General features: G+C 42.5%; 1 protein-coding gene across 2 annotated transcripts in view; it reads left to right on the top strand.

The window, feature by feature from the left end:
- Positions 1-13,414: 13,414 nt before the first annotated feature.
- Positions 13,415-21,904, top strand: part of HKDC1 (hexokinase domain containing 1) — a 45,680-nt gene continuing 37,190 nt past the window's right edge. For both annotated transcript variants that reach the window (XM_060092234.1, XM_060092225.1), the window contains exons 1-2: positions 13,415-13,477; positions 18,267-18,429. In XM_060092234.1, the coding sequence (XP_059948217.1) occupies positions 13,415-13,477; positions 18,267-18,429 (226 nt within the window). The remainder of the gene's footprint in view (positions 13,478-18,266; positions 18,430-21,904) is intronic.

Genomic DNA, 21,904 nt, shown 5'->3' with positions numbered 1-21,904 from the left:
GCGCTAAGACAATGCACTATAAGGAACTCTGCGTGGGAATAAAATCAGTTTGGTGAATTGTTTTGACCAGTTTCCTATACCTTTGCTGAGGATGTCACAGGTAGAATTCTTTGACAGAGATTGCTGTCTGTTGTACCCATGTACCAGAGGCTGTTCTAGGTGCTGGAAATACGCAAGTAAGTGAGACAGATAATGTTCCTGCCCTTGTGGAGATTATATTTTGGTATGGTGACAGACAGGAATAAGTTAAATAAATAATGTCAGCTCTGAGGGCAAATATTGTTCTCTGTGTAATTCACTGCCATATCTATGGTGCCTGGAATATAGTAGAAGCGCAAATGAATGTGAAATTAATAGATGTGATTTCAGAGATAAATGCTAGAAAGAAGTAGAATAAGGGAAGAGAGTGGTAGTGGTTTGTGGGCTATTTTACATAGAGTGAGTGGTCTTCCCGTGTCCAAAGGCCAGTCTGATGCATAGTGGCCTTTACTTGTCCAATAAAGTTTTAAGCCTTGGTTAGAGATACAGCTAAAAGGAGCTTAAGGACATAGTCTTTGGAGTTGGATAGATCTTGGTTTAGCTTCTCTCATCACTACCAGTTAGTTCAGTAATCTTACCCTCTCTGTGGCTTGGTCTCCACATCTGAAAAAGATGGACAATAACACCTACTTAGAGTTGTTTGGGAGGTTAAATGTGATGAGATGCCATATAGCACAGGACTTGGTCTACAAGGAAGTGTTTTATAAATGAACCTGAAGGTTTGGGTTCATTCTGGGCTGTGAATTGAGCTCTTAGGTCATTCGAAGAACTAAACTAATTTCTTCAGCAACTGCTAAATCGAGGCTGACTTTAGACTAGGGATTAAACTGCTTTGGTTGCAGTTGGGTCGAGGAGTAACCAAGTTTACAGTTAGTCATCTCTCTGACTTTTTCTTCAGTAGTTCAGAGTTCAGATGATATTTAATTGATAGCAGTCTTTATTCTTCTAACCTTTGCCTTCATAAAAATAAAGGCTGAACAGGAAGCACTGACTGTATATCTCCCTTACTTGTGGATAATCAATAGTGAAATGCCTGGAAGGGCATATTTATTTTGATATTTTGCGTTTGAGCAACTTTAACTTCTAGGGCTTGCTTTCTGCTGTGACTGTTTGGTCTCGTATTTACGTGATGAGATACGTCACTTGAGAGGGTTATTTTTTTTTTCATAAATTTATTTTATTTTTGGCTGCATCGGGTCTTCATTGCTGCTCACAGGCTTTCTCTAGTTGGCGGCGAGTGGGGGCTACTCTTCGTTGCAGTGCACGGGCTTCTCATTGCAGTGGCTTCTCTTGTTGCGGAGCACGGGCTCTAGGAGCACGGGCTTCAGTAGTTGTGGCGCACAGGTTTAGTTGCTCTGCGGCATGGGGGACCTTCCCGGACCAGGGCTTGAACCCATGTCCCCTGCATTGGCAGGCGGATTCTTAACCACTGTGCCACCACGGGAAGCCCTTAGAGGGTTATTAATTCTCTCACTTTCTCCAGTTTGGAAGCTAGAATTGGTACATCAGAGAAGACACTTAGGCAAGACACTTGCAAGTTAAATGTTAGTGAAGGCTCAGATAAGAGGAGTGGGGGTGGGGTGCTGTCAGAGAGGGGCGGCTTGAACATTGAGCTACAGAGTGTTTATAAATACTAGTGATAGTTTACTTTTCACCTTTCCCGTCTTTGTGGGGGAGGGAGAGCTCTGTGGTTAGGCAGAAGAAGAGATTAAAAGAAAGATGAAATCAGGTGGAACAAGACAGGAAAAATATAATTGGAGTGGCCTTGAATAACTCTGCAGTGTGTTTAAAATTGTCACTGTGAAATCAGATCTTCCTTCTCTGCTACGAGTTGGACATGTCACTTATTTTTCTTTGTGGACTTATGGGGCAAGCTAAGTTCAAGGCATACATTTCACTAAGGTCATGTTTTCAGTCTTTCCAAAACTTCTTTTTTTTCTTGCAGTTTTCTAACAGGTTTTGAAATACTTGCCTGAAAACCCTCCTTGGACTATTGTGGATTCAGCTGAACATCAGCATTGGGTATGGACTGAGGCTTAGATGCCGACCTCAGTTCCATCAGTACAGATCTGGGTAATTTAGTAAAATGTGGTTAGTACATAAGTGGTTAACAATAATAACCAATAACTTGTAATGCTTTGTACATTGTTTATGGAGGAGTGTGCGAATACAAAATGGAATTGGATCTTTTGAAAAATGACTTATTGTGAATCACAAAACTGTCATCACCAATCACCAAAAATTCTTACACCTCAGACCTGGGAGTCTGTAATTATGATGCAGTCATTCTTTGTGTGTCCAATTGAAAACAAACCTATGAGGATATAATGAAAAGTTGTGATTTGATAAGAGAAGCAAATGAATAAATGAATTAGGCTGTTTCCCTACTCTATTTTCAAAGGTTTTAAAATACATAAACTTGAACAGAGATAACAGTGTTTATAAACATGCTTCTGAGCACTATTATCTAAAAGTCTGTCACTCAACATAGTAGGACAATTCCAACAGAGACGATAAACAGTAGTTGTCTTAATGGGCAGAAAGATGCCGGAGAAGGGGAAAAAAGCTTTTGAAGTAGGATCGGGTTTTGAAGACTGAATTTAAGAAGCTACTTTTGGCAAATTTGGGTTGAGGAGGCGTTCTGAAGTCCTTCAAAGCTACGCTCTTAGAATCTGCCCAGAGATTCAATATCATGTGCTCCTTAACCAGTCCGGGCCTTTGAAAAGCCTTGGTGCTTATAGAGGCTTGGGAAAGGCTTGGGAAAGGCTTGTGACCTCAGTGACTACTTTGTTGTTGTTGTTTTAACATCTTTATTGGAGTATAATTGCTTTACAATGGTGTGTTAGTTTCTGCTTTATAACAAAGTGAATCAGTTATACATATATCCCCATATCTCCTCCCTCTTGCGTCTCCCTCCCTTGCACCCTCCCTATCTCACCCCTCTAGGTGGTCACGAAGCACCGAGCTGATCTCCCTGTGCTATGTGGCTGCTTCCCACTAGCTGTCTATTTTACATTTGGTAGTGTATATATGTCCATGCCACTCTCTCACTTCGTCCCAGCTTACACTTCCCCCTCCCCGTGTCCTCAAGTCCGTTCTCTGGTCGGTCTGTGTCTCTATTGCCGTCAGTGACTACTTTGAACTGCTATTTGACACACCTGTAAAGTGCAGTGAAATTGATAATTCCCTGCTGGGAGATCTTTTTTTTTCAAGTGCTTGTAATTAGGTCGAGATCATATATATTTTTAAAAGTTCCTTAAGTAATTTGTAATGTTCACAAATTGACTTATTCTTTCCTCTTAACAGCTGCATTTTCATTTTCTTAGCATGTTTATCACTCATTGTTATTCTTTAAAAACTGATAAATAGATGTTGATCACATGTATTTAAAAGTAGTATATAATATAAATTCAAAACAAAGCTCACTTGGAAATAAGAACTTTCCCCTAAGCCACACTTCTGCACATTGACTTACCTCTAACTCTATATACATAAGCCAAGTAAGCTTAAGCCGTGTTTTAAAAATTAATTTTTGTCAAAGGAATATATACATAGCTTTAAAAACCAGAAACAAGCATTTTCAACTCTATTATCTGTTTCTTCTAATATTTACCTCACTGACTCTGCATAATATACATCTCCTACTGTCTCTTGAGTCATCATTTTAAAGCATTAGCTACTGACTTCCTGTTATAGTAGGTGAGGATTTAGCTTTCTTAAATCACTCCTTTCTTAAATTATTCCTTTTCTCCATTTCTCTTTTGATATAGCTATTATTCCTTTTTGTGGTGGTTAAATCAGTATTTTAAAATTATACTCATGACTTTTCTGCTACTTTCTAGGCAATTTCTCCAACTTTATCTTCTAACCTATTGAAAATTTAATTTTCTCTATGTTTTCATTTCTTAGAGCTCATTTTTTGATAGTTCCTTTTTTCATTTTGAAAATAAGAGGCATAACAATAAACAGTGTAATGTCTACATCTGAGAAGAGATTCAGATACACATTTGAAAAGAAAGAGAGTTACAGAATTCAGAAGAATAAAGGGGAGTATGGCAATGTGCTTATTATGAGAATGTTGGCATTCTCTCATTTTTTTAAAATTGAAGTATAGTTGATTTACACAGTTTCAGGTATACAGCAGGGTGATTCAGTTATGTATATATATGTGTGTGCGCCTGTGTATATTCTTTTTCAGATTCATTTCCCTTATAGGTTATTATAAAATATCGAGTATAGTTCCTTATGTTATACAGTAGGTCCTTGTTGGTTATCTATTTTGTATATAGTAGTGTGTATATGTTAATCCCAAACTCCTAATTTATCCCTGCCCCCCTCCTTTCCCCTTTGGTAACCATAAGTTTGTTTTCTATGTCTATGGGTCTATTTCTGTTTCGTACTTAAGTGCATTTGTAACATTTTTTTTTTTTAGATTCTACATATAAGCGATATCATATGATTTGTCTTTCTCTGGCTTACTTCACTTAGTATGATAATCTTTAGGTCCATCCATGTTGCTGCAAATGGCATTCATTCTTTTTTATGGTTGAGTAATATTCCATTGTATGTATTTACCACATCTTCTTCATCCATTCATCTGTCAGTGGACACTTAGGTTGCTTCCATGTCTTAACTACTGTAAACAGTGCTGCAATGAACATTGGGGTGCATGTATCTTTTCAAATTATAGTTTTCTCCAGATACATGCCCCGGAGTGGGATCCCTGGATCATATGGTAATTCTGTTTATAGTTTTTTAAGGAACCTCCATACTGTTCTCCATAGTGGCTGTACCAATTTACATTCCTACCAACAGTGTAGGAGGGTTCCTTTGAGAATATTGACATTCTAACAGCTGGCAGTCCTGAGTTCTCAGAAAGTAGATGCTTTCAGCTCTGGCCTTTTCTTGGAGGCTTTCAGCCACTAGAAGAGTCTACCTTGAGATGATAGAAGAAAAACCTCCCATGATTTAGTCTCCTAAGTTCTGCACAGTGATTTAATTTCATCACCATCTGGTCCATAGACTGTGACTTTTTACTCAATTATATGTGAAAATTCACATAAATGATTTCCAGCTGAATTATCAATTCTGATTCCTGTTATTTAATTTTTAGTAATATTAGAACTCATATATTTTCACATATTCTTTTAACTATAAATCTTGCCTTGATCTTAAAACTTTAGCTTCTCTTATTTTCCTCAGCTAATGCTCTTCTTCCCTTACCAACTTAATACATCATATTGTATTGCTATAGCAAAGTTTACAATGTATGCGTGTGTATTATCCTTATTCATTTACAGACAATCCTAGTACAACTGTATGTATTTCTCAGAGGCCATTATCTTATTAGTGGAATTTAAACCACTCACAGCTAATTAAGAGTGCTGTAAAATGTAACCAGAGAATATGAATGTTTAATACAATCAAAAAATATTGGAAAATGTGTTAGAAAATACACCTTTAAATTATTCCCAGAAGTTTTATTAGGACGTTCCCTATAGATTCATATAAGTTTTTTTTATCAGTTATGGCTCAAAGTTAAATTTCTCTTTTTGAGTTTAAAACTCTTGCTAGGAAAAAAGTACTGAATTTTTTTTTTAAGTGTCATATAGTTCCTCTCCCTCCCCCCTGTTTCCACCCTTGTTTTTAGTTATCCTCTTGTTCTTGTTTCATGGATACAATCAATATCTTATTTCCCTAAAGATATTATAGTTTTTTTCTGTTTCCTACATTTTTTTTTCTTGTTTGGTTTTTGCTTTTACCATTGGAAACTTTTCTTTAGTGTCTAGTAGTCTTTGGCTATGTTCATATTTAAAAGTGAGGAATTATGGAACTTCCCTGGTGGTCCAGTGGTTAAGACTCCATGCTTCCACTGCAGGGGGCACAGGTTCAATCCCTGGTTGGGGAACTAAGATCCCACATGCCTTGCAGTGTGGTCAGAAAAAAAAAAAAGTGAGGAATTAAGCTAATAGGAAGCTCTGTTTACATGGGTAAGGCTTTTGGCTTTTGATGTAGGTTGATCGGATCATAAGCTGGCTTTTTCTTTTAATTGAGAAATAATTGTCATATAACACTAATTTTAAGTATGCAGTGTGTTTATATATTGTAATATGATTACTTCAGGAGCATTAGCTAATACCTTTATCATGTCACATATTTATCATTTCTTTTATGTTAACAGGTAAGATTTAGTCTCTTAGTAACTTTAAAGTTTATAATACAGTATTATTGACTATAATCACTATATTGTACCTTAGATCTCCAGAACTTATTTATTTACTAGTTACAAGTTTGTACCTTTAGTATCGCTCCAATTCCCCCATCCCCAGCTCTTGGTAACCACATTCCACTCTCTGTTTTTACAAGTTCAATTTTCTTAGATTCCACATATAAGTGAGATCATACAGTATTTGTCCTTCTCTGACTTACCTCACTTAGCATAATGCCTTTAAAGTACATCTATTTTGTTCCAAATGGCAGGATTTCCTTCTTTCTCATGGCTAAATAATATTCTGTTGTATATATATATACACTACATCTTCTTTATCCATTCAGCTGTTGACAGCCACTTAGGTTGTTTCCGTATCTTGGCTATTGTGAATAAAGATGCAGTGAACATGGGTATGCAGATACTGCTTTGAGATGCTGATTTCAGTTCCTTCGGATGTATACCCAGGAGTGGGATTGTTGGGTCATATTGGTACTTCAATTTTTAATTTTTTGAGGAACTGCCATACTGTTTTCCGTAATGGTCATCTCAATTTACAATCCCACCAACTGTGCACAGGGGTCTCCTTTTCTCCATATCCTCGCCAACGTTGTTATCTCTTGTCTTCTGGATAAAAGCCATCCTAACAGGTGTGAAGTGACATCTCACTGTGGTTTTGATTTGCATATCCCTGATGATTAGTGATGTTGACCATCTTTTCATATATTTGTTGGCCATTTGTATGTCTTCTTTGGAAAAACGTCTATTCAGGTTCTTTGCCCATTTTTAATTGGATTATTTTCTTTTTTTTGCTGTTGAGTTGTATGAGTTCTTTATATATTTTGGATATTAGACCTTTATCAGATATATGGTTTCCGAATTCTCCCATTCTGTAGACTGTCTATTCAATTTATTGATGGTTTCCTTTGCTATGCAGAAGCTCTTTAGTTTAATGTAGTCCCACTTGTTTATTTTAGTTTTTGTTTCCTGTGTTTTGGTGACTTATCTAGGAAATCACTGCCTGGACCAATGTCAAGGATCTTTTTCCCTATGTTTTCTTCTGGGAGTTTTATGGCTTCAGGTCTTCTATTTGAATCTTTGTTTGATTTTGAGTTAATTTTTGTGAATGTTGTAGGGTGAGTTTCATTCTTTTGCATGTGGATATCTAGTTTTCCTAGCACCATTTATTGAAGAAACTGTCCTTTCCCCATTGTGTATTCTTGGCACCCTTGTCAAAAATTAGCTGACTATACATATGGGGGTTTATGTTTGGACTCTTTATTCTGTTTCACTGCTATGTGCCTGTTTTTATGCCAGTACCATACTGTTCTTTGTTTGTTTGTTTGTTTGTTTGCAGTACGCGGGCCTCTCACTGTTGCGGCCCCTCCCATTGCGGAGCACAGGCTCCGGACGCGCAGGCTCAGCGGCCATGGCTCACGGGCCCAGCCACTCCGCGGCATGTGGGATCCTCCCGGACCGGGGCACGAACCCATGTCCCCTGCATCGGCAGACGGACTCCCAACCACTGCGCCACCAGGGAAGCCCTGTTGTTGTTTTTTTTAATAAATTTATTTTATTTATTTATTTTTGGCTGCAACGGGTCTTTGCTGCTGTGCGTGGGCTTTCTCTAGTTGTGGCGAGTGGGGGCTACTCTTCCTTGAGGTGCGCGGACTTCTCGTTGCGGTGGCTTCTCTTGTCGCGGAGCACGGGCTCTAGGCACGCAGGCTTCAGTAGTTGCGGCACATGGGCTCAGTAGTTGTGGCTTGCGGTCTCTAGAGCACAGGCTCAGTAGTTGTGGCACACGGGCTTTGTTGCTCCGCAGCATGTGGGATCTTCCTGGACCAGGGCTCGAACCCATGTCCTCTGCATTGGCAGGCGGATTCTTAACCACTGCGCCATCAGGGAAGCCTCAGGGAAGCCCCTACCATACTATGTTGATTGCTAGCTTTGTAATACTGCTTGAAATCAGGTATTGTAATGCCTCCAGCTTTGTTTTTCTTTCTCATGATTGCTTTGGCTAAATGAGGTATAAGCTGACTATTTTAGTGTATGCCCCAAATATCAGCATCTGTAGGGCTTTTTTTTTTTTTTTTGCGGTACGCGGGCCTCTCACTGTTGTGGCCTCTCCCGTTGAGGAGCACAGTCTCCGGACGCGCAGGCTCAGCGGCCATGGCTCACGGGCCCAGCTGCTCCGCGGCATGTGGGATCTTCCCGGACCGGGGCACGAACCCACGTCCCCTGCATCGGTAGGCGGACTCTCAACCACTGCGCCACCAGGGAAGCCCTGAAGGCTTTTTATATACACTTTTAGCCAATCTTTTTTTTTTTTTCCAGCCTTTTGCTTTTCTGAAGTATCAAGGCCTTCAATTCCTGAGCATTTCTACAGTTACAGATGTCATTGCTCGTTTCTTGGTGCAGTCACTCTCTGCAGGCACTGAGGTGTCAGTGTTTCCTCTGCTAAGCTGTTACTTCTCTGTCAGCTTTCTGTCTTCCAAAATTATGTTGTCCTTGTGGGTTTATGCCACACTTATGTATTTTGCAAATACAGCTCTTAATGTACAGTTGTGAAAAAAAATAATTGTGTGCAGTTGATGTCTTTCTTTTTTCCCCCTTTTTTAAAAATCAAATTTATTTAGGTATTATTTACATACAGAATAATATGCACCCATTTTTAAAATTATTAAAGATTAATTAATTAATGGATTTTTATTGAACTGTAGTTAACATACATGATCATTTCTTCATGAGCATTCCCTGACTGCTCTTGGGTCAGGAATAAGCCTATAAAAAACTATCAGTAATATTCTTTTGAAACTTGCTGAAGCTAACATTTCTGCTTCATTTATGGTTGCTCCCATGGCAACACCATAGTAACTGTAACTGCTGGCAGGGTTTGAAAGTTTCTACTTTGACTTTCTTTTATGGCAGTTTGCCCTTTCTTATTCTTTTGCAGCATGTGGAATACCAGCAGGGCAGACTGTTTTATATTATGGACAACTTAACTTTGGACATATCATTAAAAAAATAGGGGACAGAATTCAGGATCTCTTTTCTTTAGTAACAGGAATAAAATATTTATAAAATTCCTAATTGTTTCTATAATTCCAATAAATGGAACTGATACCTTCTAATGGTTTACAGTTATGGTTTTTTAAAAAGTTTATTCAAGTTTATTTATTTGCTTATTATTGAGGTACAGTTGATGCACAATATTATATAAATTTCAGATGTACAACCTAGTGATTCACAATTTTTAAAGGTTATATTCCACTTGTAGTTTTTATAAAATATTGGCTATATTCCCTGTGTTGTACAGTATATCCTTGTAGCTCATTTATTTCATACATAGTAGTCTGTACCTTTTACTCCCCAACCCCTATCTTGCCCCTCCTCCCTTCCCTCTCCCCACTGGTAACCACTAGTTTATTCTCTATATCTGCGAGTCTGTTTCTTTTTTGTTATATTCACTAATTTATTTTTCAGATTCCATATATAAGTAATATATGTTTTATGTTTTACTGAATGTACTGAAAGGGCTGCATGCATTTTTTTTTTATCCTAAGGGATTAAATGGGGTGAGATGAAATAGCAATTTTAAGAAGGGGTACTGAGCTAGGTGAAGGCTTAGATTAAAGAGATGCTTTTAGTGTGCCCACTATGGGATGCATGGCTTCTCTTACGTGATCTCATTTACTTTTATTCTGCAAATGATCACAAGGGAGCTATGAACCCTTCACAGATATGAACTTGGAGCCTTTGTCTTCAGTCAGGGCAGAGCCAAAGTGGGAAATCAGGGCTTGTGCACTTTCCACTGGGTTTAGGTCCTGCATTTCCCTAGCTTAGATTTTCCTAGCTTAGATCCTGTATTTCCCCTGTTCTTTGCTTCCAGGTTAATGAGAGCCAGTGTAGCACAGTGGGTAAGCATGGACTCTGAAGCCATACTGCCTGCCTTCAAATATCTATTCTACCATGTACCACTTGGGATCTTTGCCTCAGTTTCTCTATCTGTAAAATAGAGAGAATGATAGTTGTCGTGGGAATTAATATTGTAAAACACCTAGTAAACATTATATCAATACAAGTGTTTACTAAATAATAGGTAAATTGTGTTGCACTTCTTGTCCTCCTACTGTGCTCAATACTAAAAGGAAAGCAGATATTGTCTTTAGGTCTTCCCATAAGGGCCAGTTCTGTGGAAACAGAAATGTGTATAGATGTGAGAGAGTTCCTTCTTACATGGAAGGTTTGGGCCAGACAGGTAATGTTTTAACTAAAATGTCACTTAGCAGCGCTAACCCTCAAATGGTGTTCTTAAGCAAAATCTAAGTGCTTATAAGACTTGTATATCGTTGAATAGCTACATAGAGCTTTAGTAAGGGTGAAAAATTCCAGTGGTTGAACTGAAATAATCAGATGAGGAATGGTAAAATAATATAATTATTTTGTCTTTCTAAAGTGAGGGGGCCGAGCTAGATGACTTCAAATACATGTGATTTTTATAATCATTAAGCTTCTTGGTTTAGTCAGCTAGCTCAGACCTGGAATGTAGATGCTAATGTGCTTAGATTAAAAAAATGGAATGATGTAATAGCTGAAAATTCTCTGGTGTCATTTGCCTAATTAAAATCCCCAAAGCTGCCTATCTGGCACATAAAAGCAACCACTAGATTGCAGAGGTCTTTGGTTATAGCTTTGTGTCCTTTTGTCCATGAGCCATTGTAACCCCTTATCCCTATGTCGAATAAGTCAATGACCTTGGTGCCATACTGCACCTGAGGTTACTTTTTAAATGAAGGAATTAAGACAATACTGTTATCACCTGTAGGCGGTGACCTGCCCAGGATGTTATCCAGTGCAGACTCAGGGACAGCACGTCTGTTTCAGAATACCAGTTCCACATGGGGAATTGAATAGTGTCAACAACTAAAGATTAGCCTTTGCTTGTTTGTAGAAATGACAAAGTAAAGGAGCTAGAAGAGTTCATAGTCTGAGGGGTAAACACACTGAAAAGGATAGTGTTTCTCATTCTGGGAGACGGTTTTATATCAGTCTGAGAAAAGCATCTGAGTAATTTTAATCAAACACCCTGGGCTTAGGCTAGACTTCCAATGGCTCATCCACATGATGGATGGATAAAGAGCACTGATTGGAGAATCAGTGGCTTCTGAAGAGGCAGCTGTTGAAGGTTCTCGCCAGGCAATTGTCTGGCAATTGTCTTGATTAATGAGATTATGCACTTGCAAAGCAAACAAAGCTGAGGCTGCTAAGTTGACCAGGAAAAGCCATTTTTTTTCTCTTTGTATTGTAGAGCAGGTGCCTATAGGAGCAGAGAAACACTGGGGTGCCCAGCTGACCTTCATTAACATCAGATCAGTTGCCAATTTTAGTAAGCATTTGATTAGTATTTGGGATGTTGTGGTCAGGAATTTCTTCATTTGCCATTTTCCCCCACTGGGAAGATCCTGTTGAAGTGATATCTCTGTGTTTAGTTTTCCAAGTACTATTGACCCTTGAACAACTCAGAGGTAAGGGACGCTGGACCTTCTACACTGTCAAAAATTTACTTATAATTAATAGCCGGCCCTCTGTACAAGTGGTTCCCCCGTATCTGTGATTCCACATCTACAAGCGGATTCAACCAACCCTGGATCATGTAGTACTGTGTTATTTACTATTGAAAAGAATCCTTATGTAAGTGGCCCCATGCAGTTCAAACCTGTGTCGTCCAAGGGTTAACTGTGGTTGGAATTCTTGACAATAACCCCACAGAATGCTGCTGCTAGTAGTAGCTATTAACTGAGTATCTATTGCATGGAAAAGGAAGAAAGGCAATATTATGTATTGTTTAAGAGCTGGGCACTGACATGAAACTCCTGGGTTTCATTCCTCACTGTACTATTTACAGGCTTTGTGATTTTGAGCAAATTAACCTTTCTGGGCCTCAATTTTCTCATTTATAAAATGGAAATAGTAAGTGCTCCATCCGTGTTAGCTGCTGTTGTTAACAGCATTGTTGTTGTTGATTTCATCAGCTGACCAGTGACTGCGGGAAGAGTGCAAAGTCTGTTGTACCCATACATTGACCCCTTTCTGGGTCCTTCTCACATCAAGTATGATGGAGGGAGATAAGTGAGTGAACCAAAATACCCTGGTGGTCTGAGATGAGACATTTCCTGTCTGTGACTTCAGTTTTCCTCTCCAGCAGCAGCTTCCCAGTGAGTACGGGTGACTTCATCCTTTCTCATGGATAATTTTTTTCTGGTTCATTAGCTGGGATATCAAGGTTTTCTGGCTTACCACTGTGAACAGATAAACCTTTACTGATTTTTTTCCATTACCAACGGCTGTAAGCTAAGAGATTTGATTGGTCACAAATGAAGGAATTTGCCCCAACATTCTTTTTTTTGGGGGGGGCGGTACACGGGCCTCTCACTGTTGTGGCCTCTCCCGTTGCGTAGCACAGGCTCTGGACGCGCAGGCTCAGCGGCCATGGCTCACGGGCCCAGCCGCTCTGCGGCATGTGGGATCTTCCCCGTCCTGGGCACGAACCTGCGTCCCCTGCATCGGCAGGCGGACTCTCAACCACTGCGCCACCAGGGAAGCCCTGCCCCAACATTCTTGGAACCTCTCTGACCAGGGCAGTACTTAGTCTTAATTAAGTTAGTGCTCTTGAGGAGCAGAGAGTTAGGAGTTCTATTCCTGTGCTGAGAAGAAAAGGACTAAAGAGAAAAGCCTGAGACTAGACATTTACAGAGCAGCTCAGCTGGTTGAGAGTTGGCTTTGTTTAACGCCCAACTTCTCAGAAGATTTTCCTCGGCTGAGTGGGCTTGGTGGGACATTAGCTTGAGAGTGTTGCTTAGCAACGAGATTTTGTGGGACCCGATTCTCAAAGAGTCAAGCAACCCATCCCCTGCCTGCCCTCCACCAACCCTCAACTACCATCCTGAGCTTCCTATTAGACAATCAAGTGTGTGCTGGAGGGAGGGACCAGAGACAGGGGGCAAAGTTTAATCATTGAACTAAGCAGCCTGGAAGTATTTAATCTGTAGCACCTAGTTCCCCGGAGGGATCCAGCCTGGACTGGAAGTGGGCAGCGCTCCAGAGACGTGGGAGTGAACACTGCACAGAAATCTCTGCTCACCTCAGGAGAAACCAAACTTGGGGAAAATGTTTGCGGTACACTTGATGGCATTTTACTTCACCAAGCTGAAGGAGGATCAGATCAAGAAGGTAAGGACTCACAGAACTGAGAGATACCTGGTTCAGTGTTCCCTGACAGTTAATTGATGCCGTGCCTACATGTGAAGAGATTTAAGAGAGCTTATTAGAAAAGGTACAGGGTGCACAGAGGCAGTAAAAACTCACAGAAGGGGAAGAGGAAGTAAATCTCCCATGGGCTGCACATTGCATACTGTCCTGAGCCTTCCATTTCACTCAGACTTCCTGGCAGATACCAGACGGGAAGGGGATGAGGAGAAAGTCTTTAGAAAGCTTGAAGACAATTGTGTTGGATGTGAGGAATGTTTGGGGGAAAGGCTACAAAGAAGAGTCATTTTTAAAGAAAATTTGAGAATTCATTAAAGTAATTCACATGATTCTTCACGTGCTTGAAAGGATATAAATACGGATACCAAGAGGGGTGTGAGTTTTTACATACAATAATCAAAATATATATTGTTGGCACGTGCTGTTGGCCAGTGGTGTGCTCTTAATGATGTGCATTATTTTGCCACTTTGCCCAAGAAGCCTGTCTACAAAATTGATTCCAGGGTCGGCTGGTTAAAAGTTGCCAAGGCTCAAATGGGGGCCAGCCACCAGCATTCTCTCCTGGCGGCCTAGAATGAGCCCAGCCTGCCCCTCTAGCCACACCAGCTGCCAGTGGCAGGGCTCTGGGCACGAGCATCTCTCAATTTATAGATAACAGAAGTCCTCCCAGCAGGTGGATTTAGCCAAGATTACCCAGGTATTTAAGGTGGAGTGAGGATTAAACCCAAACCTCTGAATCCTCCTTCAGCATTCTTTCCATTGTGTCATGATGCCTCCTGGCTTCTCAAACTGAAAAAAAAGCATGGCACCTAACAGTCCTCCTGTGCTGGGTGGGATAACCTCCCACTACATTCTGTTCATTAGGGAGTTCGGTTGCAGGTTATAGCAAATCTTAAAATATTGTAAATCAATCAGAGTTATCTTAATTTTCATTTATTGATTAGGTTCACGTAGCTCTCTACTAGCTTCTTAAGGAGGTGGAAAAGTCCTATACAGCACTGCTTAAGAATTCATTTTCTGTTACAACCTCTTAGTAAAGATGTAACCTGCATGGTGTCTCTCCAGCCCTCAAGGGGAGTCTCTGGACCTTTATACCTCTAGCTCTAGCAAATTAGTTTCGTTTCCTTGGGCCCCTTTGTGGTGGTTAACCTTTAGTTACACCCAAGAATCAGGCTAGATGTGTTTGTCCACCAGTCCAGGTGCAGGCCCAGGAGGTGGGATTGCAGCCTCCACTGATCTGTTCCAGGTCCTTCTGGGAGGAGGGCCAGTGTTTGTCAAGGCCTGGGGTTGACCCCTCTCTCTCTCCCAGGGGAAGGCAAGATAGCTAAGAGTGAGCTGAGCAGGGATAGTCAGGAGCACTTTCCAGCCACCTGGATGAGTGAGCCAGCAGGTGTCTGGGGTAGCAAGGTGGCCAGTTTATGAGTTGCTGCGTTGAGTCACGGGTTCTTAGAACACCAACTCATTCACTCCTCCTCGTGGTGACAACACACCTGGTCAAAAGGCATGGGCTCTTTCTCCGTCCGGGTCAGGTAGCCAGTCCCCTCCATAGTTTCTGTGCTTCCTGCTTCTAGAGTTGTCAAGATCCTGGGTGCTACTTGCCTACGAGGGTTACTATTCAGACCCTGGAACAATTTTTTAAAATTTCCTTATACCAACATTAAAACTAAACCAAAACAAAACAGGAAGGAAGGGGAAGAAAGAAGGAAAGAAGGAAGAGAAAGAAAGAGAAAGGAAGAGGGGAGGGGGAGGGGGAGGGGAGAGGAGAGGAGATCTTTTCCAATTCGATGTAGTGACATTATTTGACCTATTGATAACATTGGACTGGGTCTGGTCACTGACCTGCAGATTGTTCATTCATAAGAGAAGAACTGGTTAGGTTTTTCCCTGTGTACTTTTTACAGTTTAGTAAGTCAACATTACAAAAAGTGGAAATGTTACCTTTAATCCCACCCTTCTCGCAGACATTGTCCTGTTTGCCACGTGGAAGCCCTTGTTGTCTGTTTTTACAGTTATATTGTGTATACCACTGTGGATCTGTATAGTTCACTTACTGTTAAAACGTAACCACTTAAGTACATTTCTCCATAATTATCTTCCTAATATTCAGTCAAATTGGATATGCCATAATTTAACCTTTTCTCTCTTGTTGGACATTCAGCCACTTTCATAAACATTTTTTTAACAAATAAAATATTGCTATGATAAACATTGGTGTGTATTTAATGTTCTCCATATTTGGGATTATTTCCTAAGGATAGATTCCCAGAAGTGACATCACTGGGTTCAAGAGTTGAACCATTTTATGACTCTCGATTCATAATACAGGATCTTTGGACTAAGTGATCTGTAAAGTCCCTTCCGGCTCCCACATCCTGTAATTCAGCAGCTCTGAGCTTGTAGTTTGGAATTTGCTCTTCATATGTTAAATGTGATGCTTGTTGGCTCTTTTGTTTAGAAGATATCTGGTGTCACATGGTTTGTGAGTCACTCCAAGAGGAGTGGGCTTGGTTTTCTGAACTTAAGTACCCTTCCTTGGTGCCTGCAACGTGTGGGCCTGCTTATACGGGCCTCAAATCACCTGTTTGGATTTAAAATACAGCCTTTTTGTCCCAACGTATGTTTCATTCTTCCCTTCTAACGACTGTACCAGGTGCTGTGGAAGATACAAAGAATAAACAATAAACTGACGCTAAGTTGATATTTGTGTGTCATAACTTTAACTTACTGAAAGAGCAGGAGTAGCAACCCAAAGTCCTGAATAACTGTTAAACTTCAGCTGGCAAACTACCCCCAAAGGGCCTCAAAACCACTACTTACATACAAAGGATGATGCTATGGGGTTACCTGGAGGAGGTCTTTATGCTCTGGAGCTGAGCAGAAATGAGCAGTACGCTCAGGGGCACTGTCTGAAGGGCCTCGGGGTGATAAAGAAGCAAGTTTAGGTTCAGTGTAGTACATCTCACCCTTCCCCAAGCCCCAATTACTTGGGTCACGTCCCTTCTGTCGGTTTTCTCCTTGTGTGTTGCTGTGCCAACCAATTAGTCATAAACAGACTCGGGGTGAACAGAAAGCCCTTAATGAAGCATGACCTGGTTCCCTCCTATCTTCTCAAATATGCTGAAAGCCCAATTGTCCTCTTTTGTTAATGGCTCTCTGATGGTTTTCTGGCCTCTTGCTGGGCCCCCAAGCCCCTGGAGCCATGGACCACTTCACTGGCTTAGGACTCCATACTGGCCCTGGACTGAACTGGGATGCCTGCCTTCTAGGCCTGGCTGATGACTGGGTACCTGTCTTATGATAAAGGTCATGTGACCCCTGGACTTTGGTATAACTTGTCTGTTGGGCTTGTGGGTCCTGCACAAAGCTGTGAAGCAAAACCAGGCCATGGAGCGAGGAATATGGAGACTGCATTATAGTCCCAGGGCTGCCACTTACCTGTGGCTCTCCTAATGCTGCTAATGGCTCTGAGCTTTGGAGTCCCCATCTCTCAATTAGGAGCAATAATTTGGCCTTACCTGACCGCCTCAAATGGATGTCTTGGAGGTTAGATTAGGTGACATACATGAAAGCACTTTGTATACTGCAACAAATGTTCTTAGCCTTAGATAAAAGTGTGGGAGAGCAGTTCCTGCAGGAATGTGCCAAGATGAAGCCTCCTTGTGACCTGGATGAATAGAGAGGCTGTTTAGTAGATAAAGCAGGGTGGCAATACAGGGCACCTGTGCCACTGTCCCTCGTGGTACTCCATCCCAGCGAGCCCTGGGAATCTAGGCTGCCACCACCAAGTGATTAGCGTTAGCATGGGGAGGAAGGTAATAATATGATGTGACTTACTACTTTCAAATGGACTGTGCACAGCAATAGTAATTTTTTTTTTTTTTTCGGTACGCGGGCCTCTCACTGTTGTGGCCTCTCCCGTTGCGGAGCACAGTCTCCGGACGCGCAGGCTCAGCGGCCATGGCTCACGGACCCAGCCGCTCCGCGGCATGTGGGATCTTCCCAGACCGGGGCACGAACCCGTGTCCCCTGCATCGGCAGGCCGACTCTCAACCACTGTGCCACCAGGGAAGCCCAGCATTAGTAATTTTTATGTCTTCCCTCCACTGGGGTAGTGGTCCTTTGTCCCAATTTTCTGGTTACTTGAGTGACATGCTCTCATTTCCAATAACAATTTGATCTGGCTTTAAAAATTAAACTTCATCTTAGTTAAAACAACCTCAGTTAAAAACAAAATGGAAATTTAAAGCACTGGACTTTAGAGGTTGCACTTGGAAACTGAATTTAGCTCTGATCTTCCTAGCGGCTCATAAACAAGGGGAAACGTGTGAATATATATTGTTACCATTGCACAAAAGAAAGGTTCTATGTTTAGGAATTTGAGGTTCAAGCTATAGCTAGTCTTTTCCAGAGGAGAGGCAATAGGACAACGGTGAGGGCCTTGAACCAGGAATTAGAAATTGAATCCTTCTTCGTTTTTGCCCCTCCATTGTCCCATCAGAGAAATGGGGGAACCATTTTTTCCTCAGAGCTTGTTTTTCAGAGGAATAAGTCCCCACCTCCCTGGCTTTCCATTCCATTCTGTTCTAACTCCCCAGCTTGATGAGTGGTCAGGCAAGGAACCTTTGGGAATCCACATCAAGAAGCTGTCCTGAGTCAGGAATGCAGCTTCATGCCTGGAGTGGGAATTTACAGCCTTGAATGGAGGACAGGTGTCCCCAGCAGCCAACCCTGATCACTCTGCTATCTGTTCCAGGTGGACAGGTTCCTGTATCACATGCGGCTCTCCGATGAGACCCTTTTGGACATTATGGCTCGGTTCCAGGCTGAAATGCAGAAGGGCCTGGGGAAGGACACCAACCCCACAGCGTCGGTGAAGATGCTGCCCACATTTGTCAGGGCCATTCCAGATGGCTCAGGTGAGTGGGGCTGGGGGCTGCCAGGGACCCTGATCCCCCTGGTTCCCTCTTGGCTGATGGGTAACTGAAGTTTGCTCCTGTTCCCTGGCTTACCTCTCCAGCCCTCTCTCCACATCCCCCCACCCCCCTGACTCTCTATGCTTCAGTCATGCTCAGTACCAAAGTTTTGAGCCAAAGTTCAAATGCACCTTGTTTCTTCCCTGCCTGCCTTAGCCCTACACACTCTGTTCCCTCTCCTGTTGGAGAATCCCAACACTCTTCCCCTTACGAACACCAGTTTGGCTTTTCCATCTCAGTGTAGAGGTTACTGCCTCCATCTGGGAAGCATCCCCATGCTGGATTAGGTTCTTATCAGAGCGCCTGTCACCCTGCTGTGTATGAGAGTCTCCCCACTGGACCAGCACTCCCTGAGGGCAGGGTCTGTGTCTTCTTCACCACAGCGCTCTGAGCACTGAGTAGTGCTTGATGCATACTAGGCCTGAAATATTTGTAGAATGGAGAGTAAAGGGCATTTCACTCCTAGGTATCTAGATTCTAGGCTATAGATAGGAAGTAGTGGAAGATAGTATGACGTGGTGGCAAAAATATTAAATAATAATTGAAGAAACCTAGGTTCTAGGCCCAGCTCTGTCATATCTCAGTGACCTTTGGCAAAATGTTTAGCCTTAATTTTTCTATCTGTAAAATGTGCTTTCTACTGCTGCTGTAATAAGTTAGCACAAACTTAGCAGCTTTAAACAACACAAATTAATTTTCTTACAACTCTGGAGGTCAGAAGTTTGCAGTGGGTCTCCTTGGGCTATAATCAAAGTGTTGGCAGAGCTGCATTCCTTCTGGAGGCTCTGGGGAAGAACCTGTTTCCCTGCCTTTTCCAGCTTCTAGAGGCTGCCTGCTTTCCATGGCTCATGCCCCTTACCATCTTCAAGCCTCAGTATAGCATTTTCAAATCTCTGACTCTGACCCTTCTGCCTCCCTCTTCCACATTTAAAAACCCTGTGATTATATTAGGCCCACTCAGATAATCCAGCATAATCTCCCAACCTCAAGGTCAACTCATGAGCAATTCTGATTCTATCTGCAACCTTAATTCCCCCTTGTTACATAACCTAACATATCTATAGGATCTGGGGATTACAATGTAAACATCTTGGGGGAGCCATTATTTTGCTTACAACAGCCTAGAGACCTCTAGAGGGAATCTGTGAGGTTCCATCAAACTCCTTCACTCTCAGCCTCTGGGTAAAGCCATAGGAGGGAAAAGAGCTGGTATATACCAGGCACCTATTATGGTTATGCAGTGCTAGGGACTCACTGTCTCATACAATCCCCATAAGAACCCCATGGTGTAACTCTTATCCTCAGGTCAGATGAGCGCAGTGAGGACCACGGGGCTTCCTCAATGTCAGGGCCCCAGTTCTGCGACCAAGCTCCAGCAGGGGCTTTGGGGCTCTTGAAGGAGAAGGAACCTTTGATCGGATTAGCGGGCTTTGGGCCCTTCTGGGCCAATGCCTGGGCCCAAGTAGCTTGGCTCTGCCGTTTGAGAACTGAGAACTGTGATGAGAAAGACCCGTTCCCTTGCTGGTGGCGGTTGTGTAGTGGGCAGTGTACCACCATGGAAGAACACAGGCTGTGGAGAGAGACAGTCCTGCTTTGAAATCTCTGCTGAGTTCTGACACTGCTCTTTGAGAATGCTGCAGGGACTGTGTCCTTGATAGATCATCTGGGGCATTCCAAGGAAGCACCTGAATCGTGAGGTGTGTGAGGGAGGGAGCCCCAGGGCAGAGTCCTCCTGGCTTTTGGTGCTTTGGTTCCTCTTGCAGAGGTGTGTCCCCAGAAGCAAGGGAAAGTGGCCTTTGATGGTGTGAGGCTACTGGCCAGGTGTGCCTTCCCGACCCTGGCTGCTTCAGGAAGGTTTGGAAGTGAAACTGACCAAGTTTTAGAAATTGCATCCTCCTCAGGCCAGGAGACACCACCTCCTTTCTTCACTGTCTCCTTAGAGCCTCTCATGACACAATAAATCTCACCAGTGATCCTGCTGCAGTGAGGTCCCTGGGCCCAGAGTCCCTATGGAGCCAGGTGACCTTGTTAAGTCCCAGAACCACTGTACTCCTGTCCTCATTAGTAAAAGGGACGTGGCCAGTTTGTCCCACCAACTTGTAGGGTCGTTAGGATCAGAGGAGGTCATGTGGAAGGAATGCTCTCAACTATTCAAAATGTCCCAAGTCCTACAGAGCTCCTGGGAGCTGGTGGTATGATTTCATAATTATATCCTAATCTCTTGGGGCCTCCATTTCAGAGATGTATTCAATTTCCAGAGAAACCCTTTTGGGTTTGCCTACTCTCTAGTTTCCCCTCTTTCATCTGAACCTCCCTGAGAGGGGTAACCTGACTGAGCCTTAGTTACCTCCCCGCCTGTCAGTCAGGGAGCAGCAGTTGACTGTTCTTACGAGTACCTTAAAAGCACGGTTATCGTTTGTGCCTTCTCTTCTACCAGTCACAAGGGAAGGGGGACAGGAAGTGCCCATCTTGTGATTTGAAGGTGACAGTGGTTCTTTAGGCCCCATCCCAGCTGCCTCTCTTCTTGGCCTCTGTTTCCAGGCAGCCTCCTAGGCCTCCCAGAGGGTGAGCCTTGCAAGTTGAGCCCAGGAGCCCCAGTGTTCTCAGCTGATGGGCCTAGGGGTCTGCATTAGGACAGGGGTCCCGCACTTGCCTGAGCATAAGACTCACCTGGGGTGATCCCTAAACATATGGCTTCTCAGGCCTCTCCCCCTGGAGATGGTGACTTTCCAGGAATATACACGTTCAGTCCTCCTGCGCCTTTGGGAGATGCTGCACTAGGGAGTGGGGAAGGAGCACAAGCCCTGGCAATGGCTTAGGAGAAGGAAACCCCTGGTGTCCACGGCTGCCTGGAGCCACTGAAAGGTCACTGGAGGATCATCTACAGCTGGTGGATTCTCAAGGAAACCTCACCTTCTTGAAAGATCATTTCTTTTTTTTTAAATTAGTATTCTTTTTATTTTTTAAAATTGCGACATAATTGACATATAACATTAGTTTCAGGTGTACAACATACTGATCAATATTTGTATATATTACAAAAAGATCGCAACAGAAAGTCGAGTTACATCCATCAACACACACGGTTACAAATTTTTTTTTCCTGTGATGAGAACTTTTAAGAACTCTCTTAGCAACTTTCCAATATGCAATACAGTATTATTAACTATGGTCACCAAGCTGTACATTACAGCCCCATGATGAGAGGTCATAATGATCTTAATAATCACCGTAAAGATCCTGATGGCCCCCCTGCCGCTGTTGCCCTCTTCTTCTAGGCAGGTCCTCCTTTCCCTGGGGTCCAATGAGTCCTTTCTCTGTGTCAGAGTTACAGAAGGGATCACACCAAGTGGTTTTTATTAAAATCCTCCAATCTGGGCTTCCCTGGTGGCGCAGTGGTTGAGAATCTGCCTGCTAA

Source organism: Mesoplodon densirostris, chromosome 1 (genome assembly GCF_025265405.1).
Source record: "Mesoplodon densirostris isolate mMesDen1 chromosome 1, mMesDen1 primary haplotype, whole genome shotgun sequence".
NCBI lineage: Eukaryota > Metazoa > Chordata > Mammalia > Artiodactyla > Ziphiidae > Mesoplodon > Mesoplodon densirostris.
Note: the sequence above shows the minus strand (reverse complement) of the source record. Positions and strands in the feature narration are given on the sequence as shown.